This window comes from Bos indicus x Bos taurus, chromosome 1 (assembly GCF_003369695.1).
Source record: "Bos indicus x Bos taurus breed Angus x Brahman F1 hybrid chromosome 1, Bos_hybrid_MaternalHap_v2.0, whole genome shotgun sequence".
Taxonomy (NCBI): domain Eukaryota; kingdom Metazoa; phylum Chordata; class Mammalia; order Artiodactyla; family Bovidae; genus Bos; species Bos indicus x Bos taurus.
In genome coordinates this window covers 107,039,500-107,054,114 of record NC_040076.1, presented here as the reverse complement: position 1 = coordinate 107,054,114, position 14,615 = coordinate 107,039,500, and the positions used below count along the sequence as shown (strand labels likewise).

At 41.0% G+C, this 14,615-nt stretch overlaps 1 protein-coding gene across 7 annotated transcripts in view; it reads left to right on the top strand.

Moving 5' to 3' along the window:
* LOC113892965 (schwannomin-interacting protein 1) overlaps positions 1-14,615 on the top strand; it is an 883,273-nt gene that overhangs the window by 811,469 nt on the left and 57,189 nt on the right. The window contains exon 1 of one of the 7 annotated variants that reach the window (XM_027542561.1): positions 9,188-9,512. The exons of the other annotated variants lie outside the window; for them this stretch is intronic. Within the exon in view, the coding sequence (XP_027398362.1) occupies positions 9,483-9,512 (30 nt within the window). The 5' untranslated portion in view covers positions 9,188-9,482. Of the gene's footprint in view, positions 1-9,187; positions 9,513-14,615 lie in introns of those variants that run through there. 7 annotated transcript variants of the gene reach the window in all.

Below are 14,615 nucleotides of genomic sequence, written 5' to 3'. Positions count from 1 at the left end.
CAGGATGGGAACCAGTTGCCTGGAGGGTCAACCACAGAAATAGAGGGTGGGAACTTTCAGTCCCACCTCCTGACCTGAGAGAGGCGCTTGAGGTTGAATCAATCACCACTGACCTGTGATTTAATCAGCTGCACTTATGAAATTAAGCCTTCATAAAAATCCAAAAAGGACATGGTTCTGAGAGCTTCTGGGTTGATGGACACTTGGGAGTTTAGGGAGAGTGAAGTGCTGGGGGAGGGGGCGTGGAAGCTGAGCCTTTCCCCACGCCTTCCCTGTGCCATCTTTCCCATCTGATGGCGCCTATGCATGAGTGCTCAGTCACTGAGTCACGTCCGCCTCTTTGTGACCCCATGATTGTAGCCCGCCAGGCTCCTCTGTCCATGGAATTCTCCAGGCAAAAATACTGGAGTGGATTGCCATGCCCTCCTCCAGGGGATCTTCCCAAGCCAGGGATCAAACCCATGTCTCTTACATCTCCTGCATTGGAAGGTGAGTTCTTTACCACTAGCACCACCTGCTCCTGAGTTATATCCTTTTATAATAAACCAGTAATCTAGTGAATGAAATGCTTCTCAGAATTCTGTGAGCTGCTCTAGCAAATTAATTGAGCTCAAGGAAGGGTTTGCTTGAACCTCCCATCTCTAGCCCGTTGGTCAAAAGTGCAAGTAATAACCTGGACTTGCAATTGGCATTTGAAATGGGGAGGGGGGTCAATCATGTGGATCGAGCCTTTAACCTGTGGGCTCTGATGCTGTCTCCAGGTAGAGAGTGTCAGAACTGAGTTGACTTGTAGGATACTCAGTTGGTATCCAAGAATGACATGGTGTGGGGAAACGCCCTCCCCTGCACCAACTGGAATTGCTCCCAGAATCCTACTTAGGATATGGTACAGGAATGTGAAGGACTGCACTGCCTGAGTCTGGGATTAGGTGATATTTGTGTATCCAACCTTTCTGCCACAACCACCTTCCTTGTTGATGATACAGTCAGAAGCCAGGGTTGAGTTTTCAGAGAGGAGGCCCAGTTGGACAGAAAGTGTCTGCCAACGACACAGCCTGCTTGATCAGAGACACGGGGCAAGTCCCTCAGGCTCCCTCTGCAACTTGCTCCCTCACCTGATGAGCAGTTGTGGAATTGTATTTCTTGGGCAGAAGACAAGTAGGGACAGAATGCGTGTCACCAGTGAACAGTGTAAAATCTAGTGAATATTGAGGGCCTGGGGGTTGTTTAGCATGTCATGAATATTAAGTGCTTCTCTAGTCTTTCCATCCCTTTCTGTGTTCAGCTTGAATTACTAAGGCATCCAGGTTACTAACTTACTCTTTAATACATCACATCTCATGAATTCTGCCTCATTGTCTAAATCCTGCACATTTCATCTATGTCTCACAACCCTTTACATACTTCATTGTCTGTACTTAACACATCTTATAGGTTTCATCTATCCCGTTTGTTTTTCTCGTTCTTATATAGCATTAGTCAGCATTTCTCGAATATTCTCAAGTAATACAGCAACACCTTCTACAAGATATCTTGGAAGAGCTTTTCCCACACTGATCCTCCTTCTCTGATTCCATTCTAGCCAGCCTCCCCATCCTTGAGGTCTTTCTGTCAAGGACCCAATCAAGATGCCAGTCTGTGCTCTTTCATCTTTCCACATCTCCACTACAGGCTCCTCTTTACTCAACATTTCTTTGTAATTTCATTCCCTGTATCTTCAATTTCAAGGCTAAATGAAGCCCTGTTACGTGCTCCTGATCTAACTCATTCAGGATCTGGTCTTTCCAGTTATTTTCCATCAGTTTCTCCCTTCTTCCTGGCTCCTTCCCTGATGCCCACATAGACATTTGGATCTCCTCTATCTTACAGATCAACCACAACAGCCACCTCTCTTGATTCCATTGTATCCTCAAGCTATCAACCTGATGCTCTAATTTATCCACAACCTTCTTTACAAACTGCTCTCTACTCAGTTCTTCAACTTCTTAATGGCTTGTAACTTGGTTTCTACCCCTAACACACTAGTATTGAAATTATTCTCAAGGGAAACTGATGACCTCTAAGTTGTCAAATTTAACGACTGATGGTTGTGCTTCCCTGCAGTATTTGAAGCCCTGGAGCTCTCTCCCTTTGATCCCCCACTGTGTTGGTTTTCCTCTTCTCCTCACCTTATCACCCCATGCCCCTTCCTTCCTCTTGCCCTCTAAATGCTGGCTTTCACCCTAGGGGACTGTGTTCATTGTGTATTGCTGCTGTAAAAGACCACCTCAAACTTAGTGACTTAAGTCAACATGCATTTGTTGCTGTTCAGTTGATAAGCTGTGTACTAGTCTTCTCTACCTCATGGACTGCAGCATGCCAGGATTCCCTGTCCTTCACTGTCTCCCAGAGTTGACTCAAACTCATGTCCATCGAGTCAGTGATGCCATCCAACCATGTCATCCTCTGTCGTCCCCTTCTCCTCCCCTCCCACCTTCAATCTTTCCCAGCATCAGGATCTTTTCCAGTGAGTCAGTTCTTCACATCAGGTGGCCAAAGTATTGTACTTTCAGCTTCAGCATCAGTCCTTCCAGTGAATATTCAGGACTGATTTCCTTTAAGATGGACTGGTTGGATCTCCTTACAGTCCAAGGGACTCTTAAGAGTCTTCTCCAGCACCACAATTCAAAAGCATCATTTCTTCAGCACTCAGCCTTCTTTACGGTCCAGCACTCACATCTGTATGTGACTACTGGAAAGACCACAGCTTTGACTATAGAGACCTTTGTCAGCAAAGTGATGTCTCTTGCTTTTTAATACTCTGTCTAGGTTTGTCATACATTTATTTATTGTAATAGATAAACATACATTTATGATCTTACAATTCTGGAGGTTGGAAGTCCCTAGGAACTCTCACTGATGTCAGCAGGGCTGTCACCTCCTGGAGGCTCTAGGGGGAAATCCACTTCCTTGCCTTTTCCATCTTCCAAAGGATTCCCACCTTCTTGGACTGGGATCCTTCCTGTCTTCACAGCCAACAACATTGGGCAGAGTTTTCCTCACGCTGCCATCTCTCTGGTTCTTCCTCTGTTGCCCCCTCTTTTTGCCTTATAAGGACCCTTGTGATAACACTTGGCCCTGGATGACCCAAAGTAATCTCTTTGTCTCAAGGTCAGCTGATTAACAAGTCTAATCCCCACCCCCCCACCCCAGCTCTGTGGGGATTGATGTGCCCAACATAGCAATGTCTCTGTTTCTTATTAGTCCTTTCTCTTCAATCTCTCCCTTCATCTAATCCATTTCTGCAACTATCCTGTCCCTGCAGAAGACCCCCCACGTTCTGTTGGCCTGACTTCTCTTTTGAACCCCCATTACCTCCTACCCCATCAACTCAAAACTTTATGGTAGAAAATAAAAGACCACTACTGCAACCCAACCCCTCAGAATCATTGCCTCCTCCTAACCTCTCTGTTTGGTTTCACAGCACCAAGTTTACTCCAGCAGTGGTCTCAGAACTGTTCACTCTTCCAGGTCAGATCACTGGCTACGTTCCGTCAATGTATTTTTCACAGTCTCATGAAATGCATCCCTCTGTCTTCAACTTTCCATTCCCACTACCACCTCCATCCTTCCAGCCTTTTTATTCCTTGGACTGTTGTTGTTTCTTTTAATTGAGGTGTGGGGGTGGGGTGGAAATCTATTTTCTGTTCCTTTCTAGGGCCCCTTAGAGCTGTTTTACATTTATTCTAATTTTATCATGCCATCAACCCAATAAACCAGGAATTAACATCCTTAGTTTATAGATGAGGAAACTGAGGCTAAGAGCAATGAAGTAACTTTCTAAAAGTCATAATCATTCATTTATTCATTTAAAAATATTGAGAGCCTATTATATGCCAAGTATTAAATGTTGGGGATAATAGTACTGAATTAATTAACCATGATCTAAGTTCTAAGGAAAGTTACATTAATCTAGAAATAGAAAAAATAGACTCAAGAAGTAGAAAACCAAATGAACACGATTATTGCAGTCTCCCAGCTAACCTAGCTAAATGTTTTCTTGCTTTTCTGAATTCCTAGTGAGCAAAAAACAAAATCTCCTTGGTAGCACTTTACTCATTCAACACTGTATATAGTCATTTGTATACTGCCTTATTTCCCTCACCAAACTCCCTGGGGGCAGAAACACTGCCTCACATGGCACATAACAGGATTTTGTTTCAGCTACAAGGTTGTAAGAGTCAAAGAAGATGTTCAGGAAAGTACTCTGTAAACTGTAAAGCCATTTTCTAAGGTTTATTGTCATTAGTGATGCTGGCTGTGATCTTCTTTGGGCAAGTCATCCAAGGACCCAATTCCCCTTGATGTGGACAGGGTCAATTTTCCTTACAATTCCTTTTCTTTTCATTCAGGTTTTCTGTATCATCTTACGGAAAAACCTGAATGATTTTTTTTTTTTTTGGCCAATCCAATACAATGTCTACCTGCTTTCCGCAAGTTCCTAAGGAAAAGCTTAAAAGTTATTGCTTAAGACAATGACTCTCTTGTTCATCTTCCCCATCCCCCCAATACCTTCCTTTTTTTCCATAATATTTCATTACAAAGCTTTTCAAATTGAAAAGTTTTTTAGGTGACTATCCATTTATGCACCATCCAGATTCTACAATTACTGTTTTACTAAACTTGCTTTGTCACAGCTTTCCAGTTATCTTTCCATTCATTCATCTCATTTATTTGATGCATTTCAAAGGAAGGTATCACTAAACTGCCCCCTAAATACTTCAGCTGCATATCATTAACCAGATCATTTTTATTCTTTTGAGGTACATTTGACATACAATGAAATGTACAAATCTTAAATGTTTTATTCAATGGGTTTTGACAACATATACTCCTCTGTAAGCCAAGCCCTTTCAAGTCATTCAGCTTGTGCCAGCAAGTTCTCTTATACCTTTCCCAAGTCAGTCCCTGACCCCAGTAGTTCACTCTTGAAATTGTATGCTCAGATGATCTGCAGATATGACTTTTTACTACTATATTTACTATCTTAAACACCCCGTCATTCTGTTCCTATTGCAAAAATTTATTTTAATCTTTTTTTCAGCTTTCTTGAGGTATAATTGACAAAATTTGTATATATTTAAGGTGTACAATGTGATGGTTTCCTATTAACATACATTGTGATGTGATCACCACAATCAAGCTAATTAGCATTCATTACTTCATATAGTTACCTTTTTTTTTTCTTTCAATCCCTACCCCCTCTCCATGGCAACCACCTGTTTATTCTCTGTAGCTATGAGTCTGTTTCTCTTTAGTTCTGTTTGTTCCTTTGTTTTGTTTTTTAGATTCCACATATAAATAAAATCATACAGGATTTGTTTTTGTCTGACTTATTTCACTGAACATAATACCCTCTAGATCTATCCATGTTGTCACAAATGGAAAAACTGCCTTCTTTTTTATGGCTGAGTTATATATATATATATGCCACAGCTTCTTTATCCATTCATCTATCGACGGACACAGGCTGCTTCCATATCTTGGCTATTGTAAATAACACTACAGTGAACATAAGCGTGCATATGTCTTTTCGAATTAGTGTTTTTATTTTCTTGGGAAACATACCCAGAGGTGGAATTGCAGGGTCATATGGGCTTCCCAGGTGGCTCAGATAGTAAAGAATCCACCTGCAATGTGGGAGACCTAAATTCAATCCCTGGGTTGGGAAGATCCCCTGGAGAAGGGCATGGCAACCCACTCCAGTACTCTTGCCTGGAGAATCCCCATGGACAGAGGATCCTGGCAGGTTGCAAAGAGTTGGACATGGCTGAGTGACTGAGCACAGCACATGGCAGTTCTATTTTTAATTTTTTTTGAAAACTGTCCATACTCTTTTTCATACTGGCTGCTACAATTTACATTCCAATAGTATACAAGGGTTCCCTTTTCTACACATCCTCTGCAACATTTGTTATTTGTTGTCTTTTTGATGACAGCCATTCTGATGGACGTGAAGTGATATTTCATTATGGTTTTGATATGTATACCCCTGATGATTAGTGACGATGACCATTTTTCCTGTGTCTGTCGGTCATCTTCATTCTGTTGCTGTTAATTGCCACAAATGAAAAAGTACTTTTCAGGATTTAAAGACATAATAGTTTGCTTGGTGGAAGAAACAGGAAAAATGGCTTAATGAGGCAGTAGTCTAATTTTTCTCCTTTTAAAACATACCTTGAATTCAGTTTTAGGTCGAACCACTCTGCTGCCTCTCTCTTACCTTACCATAGATTTTGATTTCAAGGCCAGCCTACATTAGTTCAGTCAAAAGGGGTTTATTTCTTCAAGTCCTGTGGCCTTCATTTAGCATTTTTTATATGAACTCAATCACAAGAAAATCTGGAGGATTTTTTTTCTTCTTATTGCCGTTGCTGGAAGATTTATGTTCTTGGGCATGTCACCACTCTCTTAGGCCTGCCTCAGTGTCCATATCTGGAAAATAACAGTTTATCTCTTAAGTCCCCAGCTAAATCTGAAACCCAATACTTTCTATGGGAAGAAAAGTTGTGAAGACCTGAGAAGAAAACAAAAAGCATCTCTATGCTACATACAGAAGTATATTAAACAGTTCATCAATATTTTTTAGTCCAAAAATCTAAATCTGAAACCCAGTACTTTCTATGGGAAGAAAAGTTGCGAAGACCTGAGAAGAAAACAAAAAGCATCTCTATGCTACATACAGAAGTATATTAAACAGTTCATCAATATTTTTTAGTCAAAAAATAATAAATGTTACTGTATCTTGGTAAGTTATTCTAGCTTATGTGGTCTTGGAACAGCTGATTTCTGTTTAGTTTTTTTGTACTAGCAAATCATAATTTAAATTGTAACACAAAGTCCTTTCCAGTGAATGACTATAGAAGGAAGCTTGCTTGATATATTCCTTTTTTTTAAAATCTTGTTTATACCTCTTGAGAGGGCTTTTTGACAGGATTTGGGAGACAATTGTCAGAAATCTGTTCTCCCCATAGCCACCTCTGAGTCACTTCCATTATTTATGGAACAGCAACTGTGAAGAGTGGGATCATGTTTAGGCTTTTTTTTTTTTTTTAAACAACACATGATAAATGTCTTTAGAAGTTTATGTAATATATCCTGAAGCTCTCAGTTTTCAGAAGAGAACAGAGTCCAGAAAGCAACTTTTTAGGCCTTGTATAGCTTGAAAGCATGTTCCTGAGTCTTAGGGTCCTAGATTGTCAAAATAGTAACCTGACTAAAGTTTTAGCAGCCTTTGGAGTAAAGCTGTTCTGTCTTGGAAAAGTTGCGACTGTGCCTCCTATATCAGGCATAAGATTTCCATTTCATCTTATTTGCTACCTTGCAAAGGAACTTTGGCTTACTTTTCCTTGCACATACTTCAGATTCCACAGCCTTCATCTGTGCAGTTGTATAGCAAGGCACTCCACAAAGCAGCCTCTGTCTCTGTCGTATATGGATTGCTCAAGAGGGAGGAATGAAATTTAGGATGGAGATATGTTGCCTGTTGTTTGCTTTCGTTGAAGACTTGCTGTCCTCTTTTCTGTTTAAGAAGACTCATCATCTAGCTCAGCTGTCTGCTTCGTTCATCAGGCTCTCATTGGACCACCTGCCAACAAGCTGGCCTAAGAAGTCTTGTACATGTTAGTGGCCTGGCTATCCCCTAGATTCCAGGCCCTCAAGTTTGGCAGGTTTTGTGTCCAGAGTGCTTTTTCCTTGGAACCCATCGAGCCTATGCGGAAATGGCAGCCTGTGAGATCACCAGCTGGGTCTTTCCTGTCGCCTTTCCACTGTCTTAACCAGGAAGCTGAAGCCAGGCTTGTGAATGTGTCTCTGGAATTGAACTCAGCCAACTTCTCTCCTGTCAGAATCTCAAGTCATGAAAATTAAGAACATTCAGAAAAATAGGTTTTTCTCTTTCCAAGCAACAGAGATGTTGTTAAGTTATAAGATTAAAAATATTTCGCCAAATATCCTTAACACAAACTCTCGGCACTCTCTAAGATTGAGTTTGATATGAAAACTTGTCAAATGTGTTGATCCCACTCATCAGGCAACAGCACTTGTTTTTCTTATTAATAGCATAATGAACACGTTGCAGTTATTAAAAAGAGTATTGAAGAAGATAGATATAGATATAGCAAAATAGCTTAAGAATGTTTTTAAACTTGGTTTAAATTCAGTCAAGATTTTACTGGGTTCCATTTGTTTGAGCATCATTTTGAGAACCACTTGTTTTTATTAAGAAAGAACAAAATGAGTTGCCTGTAGCAACTGAGAAATATAGATAGGGAAATTTCATTGTGTTTATTTTTTTAATTTTCTATCATTAAAGCTTCAAGAATTTATAGGCCTAGTTGTTCCTCCTTATAAACTGAAATCCAACAACGGCCCTGAAGAAGTCAAAAACTGGCTCCTCTTTTTACCAGAGACATGTATGGTCCAACTTGTGTGTCCTTTGATTACTATCTGGAAGTCCAGAATCCTTTCTATTATGGTCACTTACATGGAATGGTCTGTTTCTAGGATCATATTGCTGTATATATACAGGGCGTCTATATATTCAAGTCATAGCACTGGGTTTTATATATATATATATATATATATGACCTTTTAAAAAAACTTGCACTTGAGTTTCATTTTCATGAAATGAATTATACTGACTTTAATACTTTACTAAGCCCTCTCCCTAAAAAGTTATGGGAATAATTATTTCATCTTCTTCTGTTTGACTTAAAAAGCAGATAAGAACCAAAAATGAGTAGAAAATCAAAAGAATTCCAAAATAATATTTTTAAAAAGAATGAAGGTCCTCATTTTAGCTATAAAGTTGACAAACACTTCAAACACTCAACACAGAGAACACCCCTTCGGTATCAAAATTCAGAATGGATTGTTTTCCCTTTCGCCTGTTCAAAGTTCTGAAATGGTCCTTATGGGCTCTCGTTTCACAAGCACCAGGCAAGCAACATCAGTGGGCAGGAAGGATGATGCCGGAGGTTAGAAATGTTCAACTGCAACATTGATTTGTGTCTGCCTCTCTCCCTCTCCCTCGCTGGCCTTTTTCCCCTTTAATGAGGACTAGAATGTTTCCACATCAGTTAACTGCCTTCATAAAGCACCAGAAGGTCACACCAGCCCCAGACTGATCCTTTTCTTTGTGCCGATAATATAATTGGCTGATTGTGCCAGTGATGAGCGCGCCCCCTCCCCCAGCCCGGTCCTAGCTCCATGTTTGTAAGCCTTACTGCTGGTTTCCGAGGAGAGCAGCTCGGCTCGCTGCGCGCTTCCCAGCGCAGGCAGTGCCACTGCGCAGGTTGATCAGCGAAACAGCATCCATTTTAATCTGCGGGGAGCCCCTGCCTTCCCAGGGCGTTCTCTCAGCCAGTGGATGCTCCGCGCTTTCCCTCCGCAGCCTCGCTGAGCAGTCCTGCTTTGGGGTCTGCTCCCTAGGATGCACTGAGATGGTACATCAGGAGAACTGTTCGTATCAGGTAAGATTTAAAGCCTGATCGTGAGGCCGGCATCCTTTGGGAGAGGAGGCCTTCCTCGTCCAGAGCAGCAGGTTGCCTCTTTCCGGGTTTTCACGGGATTTTGCCATCCTACACTCCTGGCCTCCATCACATACAGTATCTGAATTGTAATTAGATTTTCTGGAGAGTAATGGGGCAGAAAACTCTGCTTCTTGGCCTTTAAAGCATATGTGAAATCCGCTGAGGTGATCTGTGTTTTGCACATTCTGTATGTCTCTGCAAAATAAGAGAAATCGCGTTAAACTTTGAATTTAAGGGGCTTTGGAAAAGATAAATCTGGGTGGAATTTCACATAGATAAAAGGGAAAAATATTTTTGCTCATTGCATAGGAGACAAGTTGCTTCACATCCAGTTTTTAGGATTGTCTTGAAGGAAATTATATTAATCAGAAGTAATAATTGATGATCTGAGAAATTTTCAAACACCAGCTGGTATGCACTTGATATTTAAAGTTGCACTTGTCTCTCCAAACTTATTTTTACTAGTATGTTGTTTTAAATGACTAGTAAATAAGAATTAAGGTACCAACATGCGTAAAAAACTCCAAATAGGAATTTTTAGTAGCATGTACTCATCTCTGTCCTTAATTTTCTGTCTGGAGTTTTGAAGTAAGCGCTTAGAGGATCTCAAAAGACCAGTTCTAGAGTGTGACTAGAACTGTGGAAGCAACACTGAAAATATCCTCCTTGTAAACAGACAACGAGAAGGTTCTCAGAGTAATTTCTCTGCAGCAGTAAGCACGGCTAGTCCAAGTCATGGATAGTTAATATCAGGGTATCACTCAACTGACCGAGTTTAGAAGCTCCAAGGGACCATTTCTCTAATTTAACAATGCCTCTTCCTTGTGTGAGGTAAGATACCTGAGACCAGCAGGTGTTTCTCAGAAGGTCGGATTTCACAGTAGTGAATGTATGCAGGCAGAATAGTACATCTCACAAGACTCAAAGCAGTCGTTTCCCAGCTAAGCAGTGTATGCCTAGAAAATATGTTTATGCACTTTTTTCTCTGCTTAATAATTGGAATTTTGTAATTGTGGGCTTGTCTTATAGTATTTTCATTTTGTAGTCCATTTAGGTCCATAGATCCTAGATAACAAGATTTATGCTTCATAGTTCTTACCATGCCTGAGAAAAGGGTCATGATGCTGAGGAAACAACAAAACTTACACACAATACAGTGGGGGAGTGGAGAGTGTCGACTTTTATGGAGAGACTAAGCTACTTATGGCATGGCTCCAGGTGATTAAATTACTGTAATAATTAAAATTATTTTTCTGCTCACTTTTTAGAGAAGCTATGTAATGTAATTTTTTGAAGGCAAGATGCTACAAGATTATTCCCTATATCTTTTCATTTGGTTGAACATGGAGTCACTGGTTTTATAAGTCACAGATTGGTCAAATATCAGCAGTGCCATCAGGAGGGGAGGGGTTGTTTAGCCTTCTGCTTCCAGAGGAAAACAAATTGATTTTCTTTTATATGAACTACAACATATAACACTGATTGTGTGTTCAATAGTTTTTGAAGTACTTATTGCTTATTTTTAGAATAAAATTATGTCCAATAGGCAGGTGATAATAGGCAATAGATTCTACATCTCCATGGGGTTTTATAGAACTTTATGTGTCTGTCCTTTTGAAATGCTCTCCCTCTGTTCATAACTCAGCAAATAAAGAAATATTAGCCATGAAGCCATGTCTCAATCCTACTTGGAAACCTTAGTTTTAGAACCCACCTAACATCACAGATTCTGAAAGGGCAGTTTCTCTAAGTTCTAGATGTTATCATGGTCACTGGTAATATCAACAATGATGTTTTTTAGAAATGTCCCCTTTTCTGATGAAGGCTTGCTTATTGATTTATCTATTCTTAAGGATGATAATAGAGTAGTTAAAACAAAGTCCCTAGATTAGCATCTTAGTGAGTAGAAGGAATTTATTTGTAGGACTGATTCCTTTCATCCATAATGTATACCATAGTTTCTTTTTTTTTTATCTGATTTTGTTTTTTTTTTAATTGAAGGATAATTGCTTTACAGTATTTTGTTGTTTTCTGCCAAATATCAACATGAATCAGCCATAGGTATATATATTTCCCCTCCCTTTTCTTTTCTTTTTTTTTTTTGGCATATGGTCATTTCCTGACCAGGGATGGAACCCACACCCTCTTCAGTGGAAGCAGAGTCTTAACCACTGGACTGTCAGGAAGTCCTGTATACCACGGTCTCTGAATGGAGAAACCCTGAATGGGGCTTCGGAGGCCATTCCCCTCAGACTCATTTGGATAATTCGGTGCGCATGTCTGGGTGTGTGTTGCTATTACCTTTGTCATCATCATCATCATCTTCGAGCAGTAGCAGTCTCCAGACTACTCCTGCCCTTGCCCCTGTTCTGTGGTCTGTGTTCAACGCAGAACCCAAATGCTCTCTTAAGACCTAAATCAGAGCCTGCCACCCATCTCATAATTCTCCTCCTCGGCATAAAAGCCCACATCCCACCAGGGGCCCCCAGGGTCTTACATCACCTCACCCCTGATTCCTCTCAGACTCCTCTCCCACCCCCTCCGCCCCTTCACCCCCTCTTCTCATGCTTCCTGCATGTGCTGTCCCTCCTGCCTGGTATGTGCTTCGCTCCAGGGAGCCCAGGTGGTTGCAGGTTTAGCAAGCAATCTGCCCTGTTTGGGGCATGTTTATACTAAAAAATTGTTCACTTCTACCTGAAATTCAGATTCACCCTGGCGTCAGGTATTGCTCCTGTTGGTGACCCCCCACAGCTTACTCTCACTTGTCACCTTCTTGTGAAGGCCTCCTCTGGACTTTCTGTGTCAACTTCCAACTCCCCAACTCTATCCAATCTTGCTATTACACTTTACTTTTTTATTTGGTGTTTATCACCATCCATCAGACTACATGTGCTGTGCTGTGTTCAGTCGCTCAGTCATGTCTGACTCTTTGCGATCCTATGGACTATAACCCGCCAAGCTCCTCTGTCCATGAGATTCTCCAGGTGAGAATACTGGAATGGGTTCCCATTTCCTCCTCAAGGGGATCTTTCCGACCCAGGAATTGAATCCACATCTCCTGCGTTGGCAGATGGATTCTTTACCACTGTGCCACCTGGGAAGCCCATCAGACTACATTTTTGTCTATTTTCTGTCTTCCTTACTCCACAGAAGCTCCATGGGGACAAGGATTTTTAGGTTTGTGTCCATCTGCTTTCTCTCTGCTAAGAACACACTCTCAAATAATATGGATGCATGTGACTATTGTATGTAAAATTGAGTAAGAAAAAAGGCACTGTAAACACTCTATAGCATTGTGGTTTCTTACACTTTGATGGACATTGGGATGATTTTCAATCCTATTCCTATTCCAACTCCCTGCCGTCAACATGCCCTGATTTCAGTGTCTTAGGATCAGATTATCCCTTTATTTTTTGTTACTTTTCTCATCTGTGAAATGGTATTTTTTCTTGTTAACATCCTGGCATGATAGTTGGGAGGTCCCTGCCAGAGGCCACCTTTCTGCATCAACAAGTCAGTTACCATGAATTAAGAGCCACTTTCTCCCAATGTTTACAGAAAGGGCTCAGTGAAGATTATAAAGCAGCCCCAGGAAACCATGCATTGCTTCACTTCCCAATTATTTATTGCTAATATAGAGAGTATAACTGATTCTCAGGTATTACTTTTCCAAATAGATGATTGTTTTGAAAAAGAGTTTCACTGCTTCCTAGAGCTTGAACCCCCTGTTGGAGGTGGATGGATATGCCATGCTATGAAAAAATTCATCTGAGTAGGGGGATGTTCAGAGAGAAATTCTCAGGCAGAATTTTTCATGGTTGTTTTATTTTTAAAGTTTCTCAGGTTGTCGACATCTTTGTATACTTTTCTCCCTTGCAGGATTTACATTAGCACAGAGGTTACTGAGGCATGTCTTGTCATTTTCAGTTGTAGCCGTGTTAAAAGATAGAGCTATCGACCTCCATTTTCCAGTCTTGGGAGGAAGCCAATCTCTTCAGGAAAGAGCCTTGCCCACAGCTTCGGGCCTGGCAGCCTTTAAGAGACCAGATTCCTCTACACGATCTCAGATAGAAAGCGTCAAAATACTGTTAACTTGAAAGCACAAGCTTAGGTCAAAGGGTCCATTTTGCTTAAAAACTCCCAAAGATTTTCTCCTCTTTCCCTGCAGTCAGTTATGGGGATTAATGTGTATATAAAACCAGTGACACACTTTTATCCCTTTCTTTCCGTTGCTTAAATTCCTTTATGACCACTCCAGATATAAACCATACCCTCATGGTCTCAGCTCCAGTAGAAATGAAAGAGGAAAAAAGTGAAATGGTATGTAAATGACTCTCATCTTTTTCCTCCCTTGGGAGCATAAAGAGACTCTTCCTTCAAATGCACTCCTGATCTTGAAAAAGCAGAGTGGAAATTTTCATACTTCCTCATTTTCTTTAGGATAAACTTTTGCATGGCATTTAAGGACTAATCATGGGGACTTCCCTGGTGGTCCAGTGGCTAAGACTCCATGTTCCCAATGCAGGGGGCCTGGGTTTGATCCCTGGGGACTAGATCCCACGTGCCAAAACTAAGAATTCACATGCCAACACTAAAGATCTTGCATGCCACAATGAAAATTGAAGATCCATTGTGTCATAACTAAGACCCAGCACAGCCAAATAAAGAAATAAATACTAAAAATATATTTATTTTTTTTTTAAAAGGCCATGATCTGAACCCTGGAAAGAAACACGCCTCCCTCCCCACCTTGTCCTCCTGCCCCCACACAGCCGTCAATCCTTTTTCTTTGCTGTGCTGCCTCAGCCTGGAATCCCTGCCACCCCTACACCTGCTTATGCCTGTTGCAAGCTGATGCACTCTGAGGCTCGTGTCACTTCCATCAGGAAACTTTCTCCTCCTCAGTGCATCTTGTTTTTACCTCTGTAAGAACCCATTTACAGCTAGTGACATATAAGTCTGCCTCCCCGATTAGACAACAGGCTCCTTGAGGACAAACGCCTGATTTTCATTTCCTGCCCTATACACAGATTGTGTGTTCCA